Source organism: Pseudorasbora parva, chromosome 19, assembly GCF_024679245.1.
Source record: "Pseudorasbora parva isolate DD20220531a chromosome 19, ASM2467924v1, whole genome shotgun sequence".
NCBI classification, from domain to species: Eukaryota; Metazoa; Chordata; class Actinopteri; order Cypriniformes; family Gobionidae; genus Pseudorasbora; species Pseudorasbora parva.
The window spans coordinates 5,379,217-5,395,630 of NC_090190.1; the positions used below are offsets into that span (position 1 = coordinate 5,379,217).

Here is a 16,414-nt window from a genome sequence, read left to right on the forward strand (position 1 = left end):
AGGTCGATGCCCATATTATATCCATTATAAAATATCAGTTTGAATGTCCACTGAGGAAAGCGATATCTTTGACCTTTTAAAAGATTACCCATTACAGAGCTAAAACAACTCTCTTGTTTGCAACCAGCCACTCATAAAGACATTTAATAGCCACTGAAGTCCGTATCACGATCACTAACGGACCCTTTCTCAATACCAAATATGGCACATTATTTATATCAAATTTATTGAACAACATTTAAATGAACAACGATAGCCATTATTTAAAAAAAAGAAAGAAAAAAGCAATACACACAAGCAAACAAATTCAGTCAAACGCACAAAAGTACAGTAAGTACAAGTACAGGATTTAAGTTAAACATAGCCTAAATATAAAGTTATGAAACTTAATTTTGCCCTTTACCCAAAGATTGCCCATTTGATATACCCCAAATGAATCATGTTTAACCACGATCTACATGCTAACCAGCGACAAATTCCCGAAGGACTGGCCGAGATGAAGCTGATATTGAACGTCCGCTGACGGACTGGAGCTCGCATCTGCAAAAGCGTCTTAACAAAATAGGCGCTATGTTTATAAATGAGTCACATATTTGAAGTCTAAATAACTACATTTCTGCTAAAAAACTAAATTGTGACAAAACAACAGTGGAGTGATACAAACGGTGAAACGGTGCTGATACTGGGAGAATATTGCATGTCTTGAAATGGCTCTCAGCCAATCAGATTTGAGAACCAGAAACAACTGTTGTATAGGACAATATAATACCACAGTGTTATTACTATTATCGTTAAATATTAAACCAAGTTTTATACAAGAATTTGACTAAAAAACATATCTCTAAAGTAGCTTACCCATCATATGACTTGTTTGGTCTCTTGACCGCACAGGCTCTGGAGGACAGGCCCAGCTCTTTGTCTGTGGAACAAGGGGATAGCAGCAGCCCCTCTTTCAACCCGTCTGATAACTCCCTCCTCTCCTCCTCCTCTCCGATCGATGAGATAGAGGAACGCAAGACCGGCTTCCTCAAGAGACGCCAGTACGTCATCATGCTCTCCTGCATCCTCTCGGTTACTGCCCTCATTCATTGTCAGCGTCTGTAACACAGGTGTCTCTTTTCTCCTTTTAGTTATATCCTGCTGGAACTGATCGAGACGGAGAGGGACTATGTGAGAGATCTCAGTTTGGTTGTGGAGGTGAGTGCAGACCGGATGCCGAGACATAGATACGAGATATCAGGTGACTAGATGTGACATTGTGTTGCGTGTCCGGCAGGGCTACATGACCAGGATGAGGGAAGATGGAGTTCCAGATGATATGAAAGGAAAAGACAAGATCGTTTTTGGAAATATTCAGCAGATATATGACTGGCACAAAGAGTATGTATCTTGTCTGTGATGTATTATGTTCCTCATTTGAATAGTTCCCGCCCAAAACACACGCTAAATAAAGGGTGGGGCCTGGTTGAGTTAGTTAGTAGTGTGTTGAAACTCACGGTTATGGTAAGGAGTGGGACATTTCCCAAACATGCTGAAAGCGGTTGACCAATCACAACATACTGGTCCAGCCGACCAAACAGAGCATATTGCGCTCTTCAGAAGGAGGCTTCATAGAGACAGGAACTAAACAAAGCATTACTGACAGACTGGGAATAGAGGATCTGCAACAATAGAGAATATGGGGGAAATAATTTTTAACATTCAAGCATTATCTATTCCAGTAAAGCCCAAAAACAAAATCAAGACTTTGTAAAAGAGCATAATAGGTTCTTTTTAATGATAGACACCGATTGAAAAGAGAAAAAAGGGCCTATAAACCAGATTTGTCTGTCAGCTTTGACTGATAATTTAAGCAGTTTTGTGGCAGTTAATGTTCATCCTTAATGTTTCAGTTTCTTCCTGGGAGAGCTTGAGAAGTGCCTTGAGGACCCTGACCGGCTGGGCCCTCTGTTCCTCAAACATGTACGCCCCTTTTTAAGCAATCAATCAATCATCTTGTACTGTAGTTTAATATTGTGCATACTCATGAACTCTTCATGCCTTTCAGGAGCGGCGGCTGCACATGTACATTGTTTACTGCCAGAACAAACCTAAATCTGAGCACATTGTTTCAGAGTATATCGACACCTATTTTGAGGTGCGTAACTTAAATCTGGATTTAATCATCATTTCTGCCCTTTATAAAGTGTGTATGTCCGTATGACATACATTCTGCATTAATATCAGCGTACCACCGAATATTAATCACATAGAACATCGTAAAACACTTCCGGTGTCAAACTGAATAACTTCTCTTGCAGGATCTGAAGCAGTGTCTGGGTCACAGGCTTCAGATCACTGATCTCCTCATTAAACCTGTTCAGAGAATCATGAAGTACCAGCTGCTGCTTAAGGTTCGTCCCTCCGCTCCACTGCTTCTCACTGCGTTACACCTAACCACAGCTCGTAGTCTAATCATGATTCTGATGTATCGGTTTCTTTGTTTACAGGATTTTCTCAAATTTTCCAAAAAAATTGGAGTTGATTCAGTGGAATTGGAGGTATTTTATTTTATATTTAAACATTATTCTATTATAGTCAACTCTATTCTGTTCTGATGATGTTCTTGTGTTATAGAAAGCGGTTGAGGTCATGTGCATTGTACCAAAAAGATGTAACGACATGATGAATGTTGGTCGACTCCAGGGATTTGATGTAAGAATAGATATTGTCTATATCAGTAAATTATTATCAAGAAGCGTTTTACGTTTGAGAATGCATGGTTTAAACTCATCTGATCTGTTTTTCGCAGGGAAAGATCATCGCTCAGGGGCGTCTCCTCCTGCAGGACACCTTCATGGTGGCTGAACCGGACGGAGGCCTGCTGAACAGGATGAAGGAGAGAAGAGTCTTCCTCTTTGAGCAGATTGTCATCTTCAGTGAACCTTTAGATAAAAAGAGAGGCTTCTCAATGCCTGGCTATCTGTATAAACACAGCATCAAGGTACAGGCATCCTCATCTGTTTCTTGGTACCTCATTTTGTCATGACAAATATGTTGATGGGTAACTGTTAATCTAAAAACAAAATGTGTGTGTCTGTGTAGGTGAGCTGTCTGGGGCTGGAGGATAGTGTGGACGGAGACCCCTGTAAATTCGCACTGACCTCCAGAACGTCTAATAGCAGCAAAGAGGCCTTTATTCTGCACTCAAGCCATCCCGGAGTACGACAAGTCTGGATGCTGCAGATCAGCCAAATCCTGGAGAGCCAACGCAATTTCCTCAATGGTACAGCAACCAGCAACACTTACGAGTATAAAAGTAGGTCTTAAGGTCGTCATAATGGATGTTCAACATACATTTAATCCAAATGTTATTCATATATTAATATTGTCAATCTATATCAATATACCTATAAAAATACAAACACACACACACACTAATATATATATATATATATTAGGAATGTCACAATACTAAATATAATATTGAACCGTTCGGTATGGCATTCATGGTTCAATAGGCGCTGGTGAATTGCGTTTTTTTTCTTCGGTTTATGGAAACAAGGTCTCCGTTTCGGTTTATTTCGGTAAATGGAAATTAATTATTTCCATTTCCCTCTGTATTAAATATTCCTCTCAGTTTGTTTCGGCTCTGTTTGAGTGTGCCTGTGAGTCTACTCGCTGATATGAGCAAATACCCAATCATATGCAATAAAGTTAGGGGGTGTTTACCCGCGTTTTAAAGCCTTGCCGGTTAAACATGCACGCACGTTTTGCATTGAGCGCGCTCTAAACGTCCGTCAAACACACGTAATTACTTGACAGTCTTACTGCGCTAATACTGTCAAATACACACAAGGTTAACATATAAACACAGTCGGTTAACTTATGTCTAAAATGAAAGTAAAAGCAGGTCTTCAATTGACAGCAGCAGCCTAGTGAACATGCTGTCCTTAAAGGGACAGTTCACCTCTAAAATGATGTTAATTAAAAAAAAGACCTTTAATACAGTAGCTTTTATTAAATATTGTATATTTAAGACTATGTAGTTTTAATTTAAGCCTACATTTATTCATTCAATTTCATACTTAAATGCTACTGTACATCTCTAAGCTGCCACTGTAAATCTTTATATATTTTTTTTATACAATACACTGGGAATGTTTTTTTTAGGTAAAGTTTTAAGTTTAAGTTAGGGTTTTCAAGTCTTTTAAGTTAAATTTAAAAAAAAGTATTGCAATAAAAACATTTTATCCTTAAACTTTTTCTGTTCCTGTCGCCTAAGAATAGAATAGCTAAAAAAACCGAACCGAACCGAAAAACCGTGGTTAAAAACCGAGGTGTGTATTGCACCGTGGACTAACTGTATTGTTGCATCCCTTATATATATATATATATATATATATATATATATATATATATATATATATATATATATATATATATATATATATATATATATATATATATATATATATATATATATATATATATATACACACACACACACACACACACACACACACACACACACACACACACACACACTGTATATTACTATTGTAATATTTTCACTGTAATTTTTTTAAATAAATTTATAAAATAATCCTTTAACACAACTTTAAAATTACAATACTGATATTATTAATTTCTTCATTCTCAAACATTAACTTCTAAACCTACTATTGTTCATTGTTAATTCTTTTTCTAATTCTAATAATACAATAACTAATGTTCATTTAAAGAACTTGAAATGTCAGGGGTCGAGAACCTTTTTGGACAAAAGATTTGATTTCTTTTAATTAATTTTTGTTAATGCATTTTTCCAAAAAAATTAAATAATGTCAACAATAGTAATTTTTAGGTTCGTAGACAACTAAAAATAAACAATAAATATCAAGTTGCGATATGGAATTAAAAGTATTTTGCTGTTGTGATGCTCTTGAACAGCAGTGAACACGCACTTTGGCCAATAAAACATGAATATTATTATCATAAACTTTTAAATAACTACGGTAGGCTGTACACAAAAGTGGCTAATTTTTCTGCAGAGCGTGGATCTTTGTTGATGCGTCTCACTTTTTATTGATCATTTGTTGGTAAAGGGTGAGAGGCCTGTCGAGCCACATTATTTTTGGCTAGGTTACCGACCGCTGGTAAATTCAGACAATAACATTAACCTACAATAATAATAATAGTGTTATATGTTTGGTTCATTTTAAGGTCATGATGCCGCAACTAATGCTAACGATTTGATCTTCATCCTAAAGTTTTAACAAAATCTCATGCAGAACCTTGGTTTGCTTGGCTCCTAAAATCTGGACAATCTGATCAATCTGACAATCTGTTCTGCTTGTGTGCAATTCGTTCAGTGAAATCTCTCTCCTCACTAGATGTGTTTCCTCCTGCAGCGCTCACATCTCCTATAGACTACCAGAGGAACCATGTCGAGGGACCCGGTGTCTCAGGCAGCAGTGCACAGGCTGGAGGTAACGGGGGTCAGGTGATGGCCCCCGGAGGAGGCGGAGGGGCCCCGGCTGGGTCGGGTTCCCGCTCCCGTCCCTCCCGAATCCCCCAGCCCTCGCGCTTGCCTCAGCCACTCCGTCATCACTCTCCCGCCCTGGGGCCCGGAGCCCACGAGCCTGACGGCCCCGACAAATTTTCAGGTATGTCCCCGAGACCTCACTCCAGGGGTCCCTCACCCTCTTGCACCACAGAGCCCGATCCAAAAGTGAAGGTTCCTGCAAGCCCTCACCCTAAACAGACTGACCCTACGGAAAACGCTTCCAAAGAAAGCAGGGGTGGAGCCTCTCCGGCCCAAATCCCTCGAGCTACCGTGGCCCCGCTAGCTCTGGTCAAACCCAGACCTGGAACTGTCTCGCCGATGGCCTCCCCGTTAGCCACACCAGCTTTCAAAGACTCCATCCCACCCTGCAGTCCTGGGCCAAAGACGGGCAGCAGCTCCAGCTCGTTCTGGAGCTCCGTTCCCGCCTCTCCCGCCAGCAGGCCCGGTTCCTTCACCTTCCCCGGGGAAGCGTGCGACACCCTGGGACGGCAAAATCAGAACCAAAGTCACCGGCATTCCACCCACAGTAAGGACGCAGACCGCATGAGTACCTGCTCTTCTGCCAGTGAGCAATCTGTCCAGTCCACTCAGAGCAACGGGGTAAGAGACACACTCCTGCCCCGGTCGACCGCAGCGCTTGAGCTCAACTCTGCTCCTGTCTTCCCTCATGAATGACTCTCTAACCCACCTGGATTCTGTCTGATTTCTGCCTCTCTTAACCTGGTTTCTACTCTGTGGACTTCCAACAGAACCTTTTCTCTGCATCTCAGAAATCTAACAGTTCTGCTTCTGGCCAGATACTAACTGTTTATGGAGTTGTTAAACAAGAACTAGGATTCTCCTTTTAAAAACAAATATTAACCTCAAGCTACTTTATATGTGGTCTTTACAAGATGTTTTACCTTCTGAGAATCAGCTCTTCTTAAGGACTGAAGGTGCAGTCACTGTTTTTTGTTGTTATGCACATTTTTGCCTGCGAAATCCAGTCATTTCGATAGGAATCACAATTGGGATTTTTACGTCAGGGCGAAATATTTCCTCATGCTGATTTTGCAGAGGGTTTAAAGTTCCTCATATGTCACTACCCTACTGACAATAGACCTTTTTTGCCCACAAAATTTAGCTGTGACTGCACCTCAACACTGTTAATATAATGAAACTAATGCTGGAAACATCTGTGGGTGTTTTGATTCTGCCTATTATGTGAATTAGTTTTAGATATTTTTAACAGGCTACTGTAACTAACATGAGTTCTTATCTCAATTTCTTTTCCGTTTCTTACCTTTTCTTTGACCGTTCTCATTTAATAATGCATGTTTTCGATGCAGTGCACTTGCAAGGTTACATGTCAGTCAAACATTGTAAATATTATTATTGAGCATGGGAGTTATTATGGAATGTTTTGTCATTATCAAAACACCAAAAACTTTTTACTAGCCCTCATGTTCTGTATGAGGTCAGACCTCAGACCTGAAATGGACATAACCTTAAAGGGTTAGTTCACCCAAAAATGAAATTGATGTTATTAACTCCTCCCCCTAATGTCGTTCCACACCCGTAAGACCTTAGTTCATCTTCAGACACAGTTTAAGATATTTTATATTTAGTCAGAGAGCGTATGGAAGTGTATGCACACTATACTGTCCATGTCCAGAAAGGGGATAAAAACATCAATGAAAGTAGTCCAAAATGTATGGTGTGGAATGACATTAGGGTGAGTCAATTTCATTTTTGGGTGAACTAACCCTTCAAGCTCATGAAAATGATTAGAAATAGAATTAACTTGATAAAATGCTTCATATGTCCTCCATAACACACTGCATTACATCTAGAGACCCCAAAACATTTAAATAACATCAAAAATACGATTTTTCGCATTATTTACAGTCTACTTAAAATTATTTATATTGTATTGTTCTAGTGTTGTTGCTATTTGACCATAAACAAATAACATTGTTACCAGAAATAACCTTTTTTTATGTAAAAAGTGTGTCTTTATGATAAACCATAAGGATACAGCTTCAATAATGCCTACTTGCTTTTGGATTGTTCAGTGGAACATGTTACATAGTAAAAATTTGGCTTTTTTTTCTAAATTACTACCATTTTTTACTTATTTATATTGAACATGAGGGTTAATATTGTCATTTCACACAGTTAAACCCATGGTGTTGTTCAGTGCAGGCCATTTGTATTAAAAGTATAACGTGTCTCTGTAACTAAGACCCGTGTGTGTGTGTGTATCTCCACAGAGTGAAAGCAGCAGCAGCAGTAATATCTCCACCATGTTGGTGACTCAGGACTATGTGGCTCTGAAAGAGGATGAGATAAATGTAGGTCAAGGGGAGGTGGTGCAGATCCTGGCCTCCAATCAGCAGAACATGTTCTTGGTGTTCCGCGCCGCTACAGACCAATGCCCAGCCGCCGAGGGCTGGATCCCCGGATACGTGCTGGGCCACACCTCCGCCATTATCCCTGATGTATCAGAGGGGACCATTAAGTAAGAGCCCCGTCTGACTATTTACATAACGCATGCTGAATGTTTCATAATGCAACAATAAAAACAAACACACATCTTTGTGTTTAAGGGGTCCTATTATAGCCTGACAAACAGACCCACATCAAGATGTTTGGTCTGGAAACTCACCATTGGCAGCTCAATCCGAGGGGCGGGATAAACGGTTGTCTTTTAAACTCCCTCTGCACGCGATAGGATAGCACTACAACCAACCAGATCAATGTAAAGTGGAGCTCGTTGATAGATTAAACTTTCGCTGTTTCCGTTCGGCAAAACTCCGAACACATCTTCTCTTTTTAAGAATGACTTCAGTGCCGTTCTTTTCTCAGAGAAAAGCTTAACTCCAAGTCTTCCAGAGTCGCGGTCAAAGCTGATTCGAAAGGCCGCTGTTCTCCAGTTCCTGTGTTTACTAGAAGCACGCAAGCGCAACTCTGCTGTCACTTTAAGCCCCGCCCACCGACTCTATACACGATGTGATTGGCCCGACCAAAGTTTGGTTTTTACAGCTCAGAACTGTATTGAGAGTTGCTAGACGACACTCGCAGCAGATTAGATTTGCTGCCGCTAGGGTGTGTCTAGATTTCTAGGCTAGTCCTATTATGCTTTTACATGTTCAATCTTTAGTGTGTAATGTTGCTGTTTTAGTATATTAAAAAAAAGCACATTTAGGGGCGGGCCTGGTTGAATTGGTTAGTAGTGTGTTGAATTTTGCAGTTATGGGAAGAGACGTGATATTTTACAACACACTGGTCCAACCGACCAATCAGAGCACAGTGTGCTTTTTAGAAGGAGGGGCTTCATAGAGACAGGAACTAAACAGAGAGTGGGAAGAGAGATGAATGTCAAATATGGGAAAAATAAGTTTTGTTTTTTTGAACATTCAAGCATGAAACCCTGTTCTAGTAGAGCCCCATAACAAAATCAAGACTTTGTGAAGGGCATAATAGGTCCCCTTTCATAAGCTAGACATTCAACGTGCTATAACCTTTATTTTGAACGTGTTGCTTTCCAGTAGGAAATCATCATCATGGCATACATCCCTCCGTATTCGTAAGAAGTCAGAGAAAAGAGAGAAGGAAAATAAAAAGGAGGCCAAGCTAGAAAACGGATACAGGAAATCCAGAGAGGGACTAACCAACAAGGTCTCTGTAAAGGTAACACTGATGAAAACAAGCACAAATCTTTGTCTTGTCATTTTCTGGAAATCCTGCAGAAAGATGTAAACTCAAAACTTTCTTCTCCATTTTGCAGCTTCTAAATCCCAATTATATTTATGATGGTGAGTTCAAAATGTCTCTTAAGTGAAATGTTCTGTTAGCTTGGAATTATAAATAAGTAATAAGATGGCGTTGATTTTTTTTTTCTCCCAGTTCCCCCGGAGATCCTCATCCCGCTGAGTGACGTGACCTGTGATAAAGGGGAGTGTGTCACTCTGAGGTGTAAAGTGTGTGGCCGCCCCAAAGCCACGGTCACATGGAAGGGACCCGATCAGAAAACACTCACCAACAACGGCCACTTCAGCATAATCTACAGGTGCAAACGAACAAAAAATACATTATCTGCTAAAAAGTGCAACATTGGAGATATACATATTATTACTTTGTTAATATAAATTGATATATTGCTTTTGTTTGTATATCTCACTTTAATTCATCTATCACTTGTTAGATTTATGTTTTAAAAGGGGGAAATTTGCTAATGGAGCAGGGACATGATGATGGAAAAAATATGTTTCCCCATGCCCCAATGTTTCCCCTGAGAAAATTTGCATTCACTTGCAAAGAACTCAAAAGTTTTGTGAACATATGCAAACAAATTTTTGATCTATAATTTTTTCTCCCATCTCATATTTTTCTGTCATCATCATGTCCCTGTAGGGGCCTCCGTAGAAAAATAAAGATATTGCTCCTGTAGGCAAGAACAGATTTAATTGCGCTGTATTGCAGTGATTAATCTAATGTTGTTTTTTTCCCTTCTCTCTGCATCACAGTGAGACTGGCGAGGCCACGCTGCGCATCATAGGTGTGACCTCAGAGGATGATGGCATGTACACCTGCATTGCTACGAATGACATAGGCAGTGTGACATCATCAGCCAGTCTCAGAGTGTTGGGTAAGAATATGTTCCTGTTCAAACTGGCCTGGCGTTTGTTTCACAGATTCAGCTTCGCAAGGCTTTGAACTTAACTTGACTGTCTTTCACAGGAACTACCAGTGATGGAATCCGGGTCATGTGGAAAGACAACTTTGAGTCCTTCTACACTGAGGTAGCCGAGCTGGGCAGGTGAGATTCGATGTCAAATGTATTTATTTATAAAAACATTGTAAGATAATCCATTAGAAAAAACATGGTGGCACACTTTTAAAGAATATTAACACAAATTGGCTGCATATTAATTGCAAGTTTGTCACAAATTAAGGGTAGAGTATTGCTTTGTTTTTGCCAGTTCATGGAGAAATGACCGTGGCAACATCGTAATTTTGATAACGTTGTTTCTTTCTCTTAGGGGAAGGTTCTCTGTAGTAAAGCGCTGTGACCAGAGAGGGTCAAAGCGGACCGTGGCGGTCAAGTTTGTGAATAAGAAACTCATGAAGCGAGACCAGGTCACCCATGAGTTTAGCATCCTACAGAGACTCCAGCACCCTCACCTAGTCAGAATACTGGACACCTTTGAGACCTCCAGCAGCTATGCACTAGTCCTTGAGATGTGAGAGCACACACACACACTATTATCAGAGTGGACTTTCACACTCAGATATGTTCCTGAGCATCAGTATTGTGTTGTTGCACAGGTCTGATCAGGGCCGTCTCTTGGACTACATTGTGAGCTGGGGGAACCTCACCGAGGAGAAAGTGGCCTTTTACCTCCGGGACATTTTAGAAGCTTTACAGTACCTGCACAACTGCAGAATAGTTCATCTGGATTTAAAGGTCAGTGTTACAGAAATTATATATATATATATATATATAAAATGAAAATGTGTCCTTGTTGAGGATGAGACTGCAAAATTCCTACTGACCACAAACTTTTCAAGTGTTTATGTAGTATTTCTTGACTATTTTGTTATAATTTTTATGTAAATCACTTTGAATTACTACTATTAAATATGCACACAAAAAAATACTAATTAGTTATTTATTAGGGGTGTGGCAAGACTAAAATGACGAGATTTCTCATCAAATTGAAAAGCTGTCTCGCCTCCTATCTGACGGAGGGGTGAAGTTAGGATAGAATATGCCAATGTTACATTTACATTACACCTCCACTCTAGTTTAGCTTTTTATAGAAATAAAAACAATTTAATTCAGGTGGATAATCATAACTAGTGATCGACCGATATATCGGATTCCCGATATTTTTCCCGATATTTTCTCATATTTGGCTATCGGTTTTGTAATATCGGATTTTCCGATAAATGGCGGCATCTTGTGGACGTTTTGAGAGTTGCATACAAGTGCACAATTAAAGGACTGCGTCTGAAGGGAGATTATCAACAGCTGTGTTCAGAGGTAAAATAACCTGCATCCCTTAATTAATCAACTTTGTTAAACATAACAGTTATGCAAAATTGAGATAACCTCAAATAAGATGTTGATATGTATAGGTAGTTTAAACTTGGCGCTAGAGACGAACTCACTGACGGAGTCAGTCAGGTAATCCGTCATCATGTCACAAAGATGCAACTTCACATTAATGAAATAAAACAGCCACGAATGAGAGCATGTTAGAAATAAAAGCACCAAACTCTTTCTCTCTCTGTGTTTATGCTCAGTCGCGTTCAGCCGTACTCTCACCGAGTTGTTGTTCCAGCATAGGCTAGTCACTGTACATGTAAACAAGACCGACTCGTTTAAAACTCCTTAAATTATATTAACGTCTGCTATATGAAATTTAACATTATATAACAATTAGTTGTTTTATAATAAACATCGAATTAATTACAGCTCTGTGAAAATGAATTATTAAGCCTATCTCTGCGAGACGAGTGTTAAACGCAGAGATGAAAACAGCGCTCTGTCACCAGCATAATTCAGAGACTGACACAAACATTCATTTTGATACCTTACTAGATGAGATTGACATAAACAAACCGGCGAATACATCAGCTTTTACAATGTTTGCATAATCCAGAGAATATTCACTCTTTAGTCTATTAAACACTAGGGGTGACCCCTAATAGTCGAAGATTCGATGCATCGATATGCAGGACCGGATTCGACCACTGATCTCATGGTCGAATCTTCGCGGGTGTTCTGAAACGAGGATCATGCCATTTTGGCAATATGGGTGTGCTCAATATTAGTGTTATTAAGACGTGTCGCGGCGCTGAGCGATCACCCCTTTAAGGGCACTGAGCTTCGAACACATACACCGACGGCGGCATTCGACACCTGTCCGCGGCGATAAATGTATATTTCCCTCAAATCGTGAATACTGATTTCACCCTGTGCTACAAGATACACTCATCGTGCAGTGATTCAAAATTGAGCTCGCGCACGGCGCGTAATGTTCACGTCTGCCTGGTGTGAGATCCCTGAGACACGGCGCTGAGCTTCAGTCCGGTGTGCGACCCCCTATAGGCACAATCGGCTTAAGAATGTGCATATAAACGCACTCAGTGTTCTTTTCCTCTCTAGGCAGGTATTTTTTTAGGTTTATTTATCAAAATGTTCTTTTATATATATGTGTGATGTTCTGTTTCGATCGCGGCCTTTAAATGTTATGAGAGAACGGTTCATTTACGAATGTGTAGTGTATTTTTGATCACTTTATTAAAAGTGGTGGCTGTGTGTGTAAAGTAAAATAAAAATAGTCTTAGCCTCCTGCTGACTAGTGTCCTGCCCTTCCCAACCCGTTTACCGTTTATTTTTTTTCGGTCTATGGTTACACACACATAGATGATTCGACTCTCGGTCGACTATAGAGAGATTCGAAAATTCTGATTCGAATGTGTAAATCCTTAGTCGGGGACACCCCTATTAAACACATAAACCTTTTAAAACTGTAGTTTAAAATGAATGCTTATATTTATGCTCATAGTTGTGGGGATTTGATAGACTCAACTCTCATTTATATTCTCCATTTGAAAACATTAGACTTTATAAATTTATAAATAAAAAGGTAAAACAGCATTAATGTTAATAAGACTTTGCACTGTATTTAAAAAACAAAAACAATTCTGACTGTTTATTGATGTAAATGTCTTTTGTTCTGTATGTGAGTGAAACTGCAAAAATTACAGTGTTTAAAAAGCTCAGTTCAGGGCTGTTGCTGTAATTGTAAAAGACAGAAATAACACAGTAAGTAAATATCGGTTCTATATCGGTTATCGGCACATAAACATGCAAATAATCGGTAATAAAAAAATCAATATCGGTCGATCACTAATCATAACAGTCGCTTCAATCCCATCAGCTCATCTAGAACGAGCTGTTGGAGTCTTGCGCAGCAGTGATCACGAGATGAGAAGACACGCATTTGAGTGTGTGTGTTCATGTTAATAAAGCGCTCGCATTGACTTGTGTTACATGTTAGCGGACTAGAACGTGACGGAGGATTTGTTGCACAGCAGATGCGCCAGACTTGCATTTATTAAATGCACGTTCAGCACCACCGCTCCCTAATTCACATACACACGATCGCAAAATGAAGTGAAAGTTAACAGGAAGACGCATTTCAAGTGCGATTTCAGTAAGTTACCGATGTTTGAAAGCGGTTCCCTGGGGCATGGGAATATCTCCCAATATGACAACTAAAGTTGTAACCATCTCTTAGCTCGGTATCATGCTTGAAGAAAAAATTGGTCTCTATATGCACTTTGAAATAAGTACTTTGATTGTGGTCATTGTTTGCACTTAATACCTATGATCAATTTGTGGGAAGGAGTTCAGTTAGCAGAGTCAAAAAAAAGCTCATCACGACAATCGTACAGGGGAGAAGCCGTCAGTTAAGTTTTTGGCAAAACCTTTACAGTGCTGGTCTTTTACTGTGATAATTAATACTCAGAAAGTAGAAATTAAATGAAATTACAAGTTGATTAGTTAAAACATTTCAAATGCACCTGCAAACTATTTTTCTAGTCATGGATTTCATCATTGAGGATTTCTTAAAAAAAATAAAAATCTCTTGTTCTTGTGACCCAGATCTCGTCTCATCTCGTGAGATTAGCGTCTCGTCACACCCCTTTTATTTATAATTTGATTTTATTTTAAATAGCATGCTTATTAATATTAGAAATTTCTAAGTGATGCTAATCTCCCTCTTTCTGATCAGCCTGAAAACCTTGTGGTGGACCAGAGCCCCTCCCAGCCGATGGTGAAGCTGACGGACTTCGGCGACGCAGTGCAGCTGAGCTCGACTCCTTATGTTCACCCTCTGCTGGGCAGCCCAGAGTTTGCGGCCCCCGAGCTGGTTCTCGGGGATCCGGTCTCTCTCTCCTCTGACCTGTGGAGTCTGGGGGTGGTGACGTACGTGATGCTGAGCGGCGCGTCTCCGTTCCTGGACGAGAGCGTGGAGGAGACGTGCCTCAACATCTGCCGCCTAGACTTCAGCTTCCCCGACGACTACTTCCAGGGCGTGAGCCAGACGGCACGGGATTTTGTGTGCCTGCTTCTCAGGACCGAACCTTCCAAGCGGCCCCCGGCTGCCGCCTGCCTGCAGGATCCCTGGCTGCGGACTGGAGGAGGCCGTCGCTCGGCCGAGTGCATTGATACCTCTAGACTCATTTCCTTCATCGATCGGCGCAAACACCAGAACGACCTGCGGCCTCTCGGAGGCATGAGGACCTTCCTGCACAGCAGGCTACAGCCCAGGATCTGACCGAGAATCGTGATCTCATCCTCTTTCCGTTGCCAATTCAGACTTCAGTCCTGAGCCTATCAAAATGTGTGCTGACTACCATATCTGCCAATCAGAGCCTTCGTCAGCAGACGATATTTAAGATTGATAGTCTTTTCCCAGTTTGCTGCTGCCTTGTTTCCAATTCAATTAAGACTTGTAAGCAGAGATTAAAACAATGGAATATAAAAAAATAAAATATATATATATATATAAAATATTTCTTTGATTTGCTGAATGATCAACAAATCTACATGAGTGGACTAATGTTTTGTGTAGAACAAATCCTGCACAAGCACGGTTTTTGAAGAAAGCGATGCAAATGCAATTTAATATCGAGGAGAACAACTTTTTCTCTTTCTGTTTTGCCTGAGCCAGAGAGCAAGCGGCTGTTTTTGTGCTTTTAAAGTGTTCGACTTTGAACATTTCTTAATGAACCTTTAGAGAAAAAAATGAACCGCGCATAATACACGTGACATTTTCAGGTACATCTTTCAATAAAAACAGTGACATCAACTGAATGAACGCGACATGCAAATAGTGAGCAAACGTGTAGAGAAGCGTTTTAAGTGGACACTTGTGTAATTAGTTGCTTATTTCAACGATGATGATGATGATGATGATGATTGCGCTACATTTAGCTGCAGAATTTTTACAGGCTGCAAGTTCAACCTCTTTTTTTATTTACTACGACTAGAACAAATTGTGTTGTGCAATCTTCAGATGTGTGCGCCTTATTCTATACTATGTATCTGCCCTGTTTCTTTCTTTTTAAATGCAATGTCACAATGGCGATACATAGCCATAGGGCGGCCGGACGTCTGAGCCGATCGACTTCAGACAGAATGACTGAATACTGTAAATGCACAAGTTGTTTCTGGTTTTTACCACGTGCAATGTTGCAGCTTTGATGGTTTATGCAACTGTTTATGAAGACATCTATCTGTTAAACCTTTAATAACCTAGAATAGCACGTACTTGGTACTGCTGTTTATTTAATCTGGTCTTTTTCAGTAAGTATTAAAGCCCTGCCATCCTACAGGGTCGTTGTCTATATGGCACTTACGCTAGTCACTTTTCTGTTGATATACATATTGGTATGCCAAAGCTCTCCATGCTTTATGAGAAATCGTTTTCTTTCTTTCTTCTTTTCGGTCCCCTACACACATTTGACTCTTGAGTTATACGCTGGCTGTTTACATGAGTTACTCAAAGCTTCACAACTGTTCATTTATTTTCCTCTGCGTCCACGTTATTGACGTTTCACAGATTTTACGTTTTGCTTTTCTGCGCATCTTTGGAGTATTTCTGAAATGCATCTCCCATTTAGACTAGGCAGTCCTTGACATGGAAATAATTTCGCATAGCAAGATATCATGGACAAAATGTGAAGCCTTTAAATTATGATATTTATCTCGTCATATGGATAGATTTAATGCAAACGCAAATCTTTTTAGTTTTAAAGCCTTGGATAGTTTTTGGTGACAGATTAGTCGTAAGAAGCTCTCAACTA

At 40.0% G+C, this 16,414-nt stretch overlaps 1 protein-coding gene across 8 annotated transcripts in view; it reads left to right on the forward strand.

Annotated features, from left to right (window-relative positions):
• The window catches only part of trioa (trio Rho guanine nucleotide exchange factor a), a 140,310-nt gene extending 124,423 nt beyond the window's left edge, over positions 1 to 15,887 (forward strand). For 3 of the 8 annotated variants that reach the window (XM_067425794.1, XM_067425796.1, XM_067425800.1), the window contains 20 exons: positions 892 to 1,040; positions 1,131 to 1,197; positions 1,277 to 1,380; positions 1,893 to 1,962; positions 2,048 to 2,137; positions 2,301 to 2,393; positions 2,490 to 2,540; positions 2,617 to 2,694; positions 2,792 to 2,983; positions 3,085 to 3,298; positions 5,391 to 6,145; positions 7,798 to 8,045; positions 9,076 to 9,217; positions 9,315 to 9,342; positions 9,434 to 9,596; positions 10,054 to 10,175; positions 10,268 to 10,346; positions 10,570 to 10,770; positions 10,856 to 10,994; positions 14,338 to 15,887. In XM_067425794.1, the coding sequence (XP_067281895.1) occupies positions 892 to 1,040; positions 1,131 to 1,197; positions 1,277 to 1,380; positions 1,893 to 1,962; positions 2,048 to 2,137; positions 2,301 to 2,393; positions 2,490 to 2,540; positions 2,617 to 2,694; positions 2,792 to 2,983; positions 3,085 to 3,298; positions 5,391 to 6,145; positions 7,798 to 8,045; positions 9,076 to 9,217; positions 9,315 to 9,342; positions 9,434 to 9,596; positions 10,054 to 10,175; positions 10,268 to 10,346; positions 10,570 to 10,770; positions 10,856 to 10,994; positions 14,338 to 14,883 (3,531 nt within the window). In that variant the 3' untranslated portion in view covers positions 14,884 to 15,887. The remainder of the gene's footprint in view (positions 1 to 891; positions 1,041 to 1,130; positions 1,198 to 1,276; positions 1,381 to 1,892; positions 1,963 to 2,047; positions 2,138 to 2,300; positions 2,394 to 2,489; positions 2,541 to 2,616; positions 2,695 to 2,791; positions 2,984 to 3,084; positions 3,299 to 5,390; positions 6,146 to 7,797; positions 8,046 to 9,075; positions 9,218 to 9,314; positions 9,343 to 9,433; positions 9,597 to 10,053; positions 10,176 to 10,267; positions 10,347 to 10,569; positions 10,771 to 10,855; positions 10,995 to 14,337) is intronic. The other 5 variants (XM_067425802.1, XM_067425799.1, XM_067425798.1 and 2 more) reach the window with 3 other exon arrangements.
• The last annotated feature ends 527 nt before the right edge of the window (positions 15,888 to 16,414 follow it).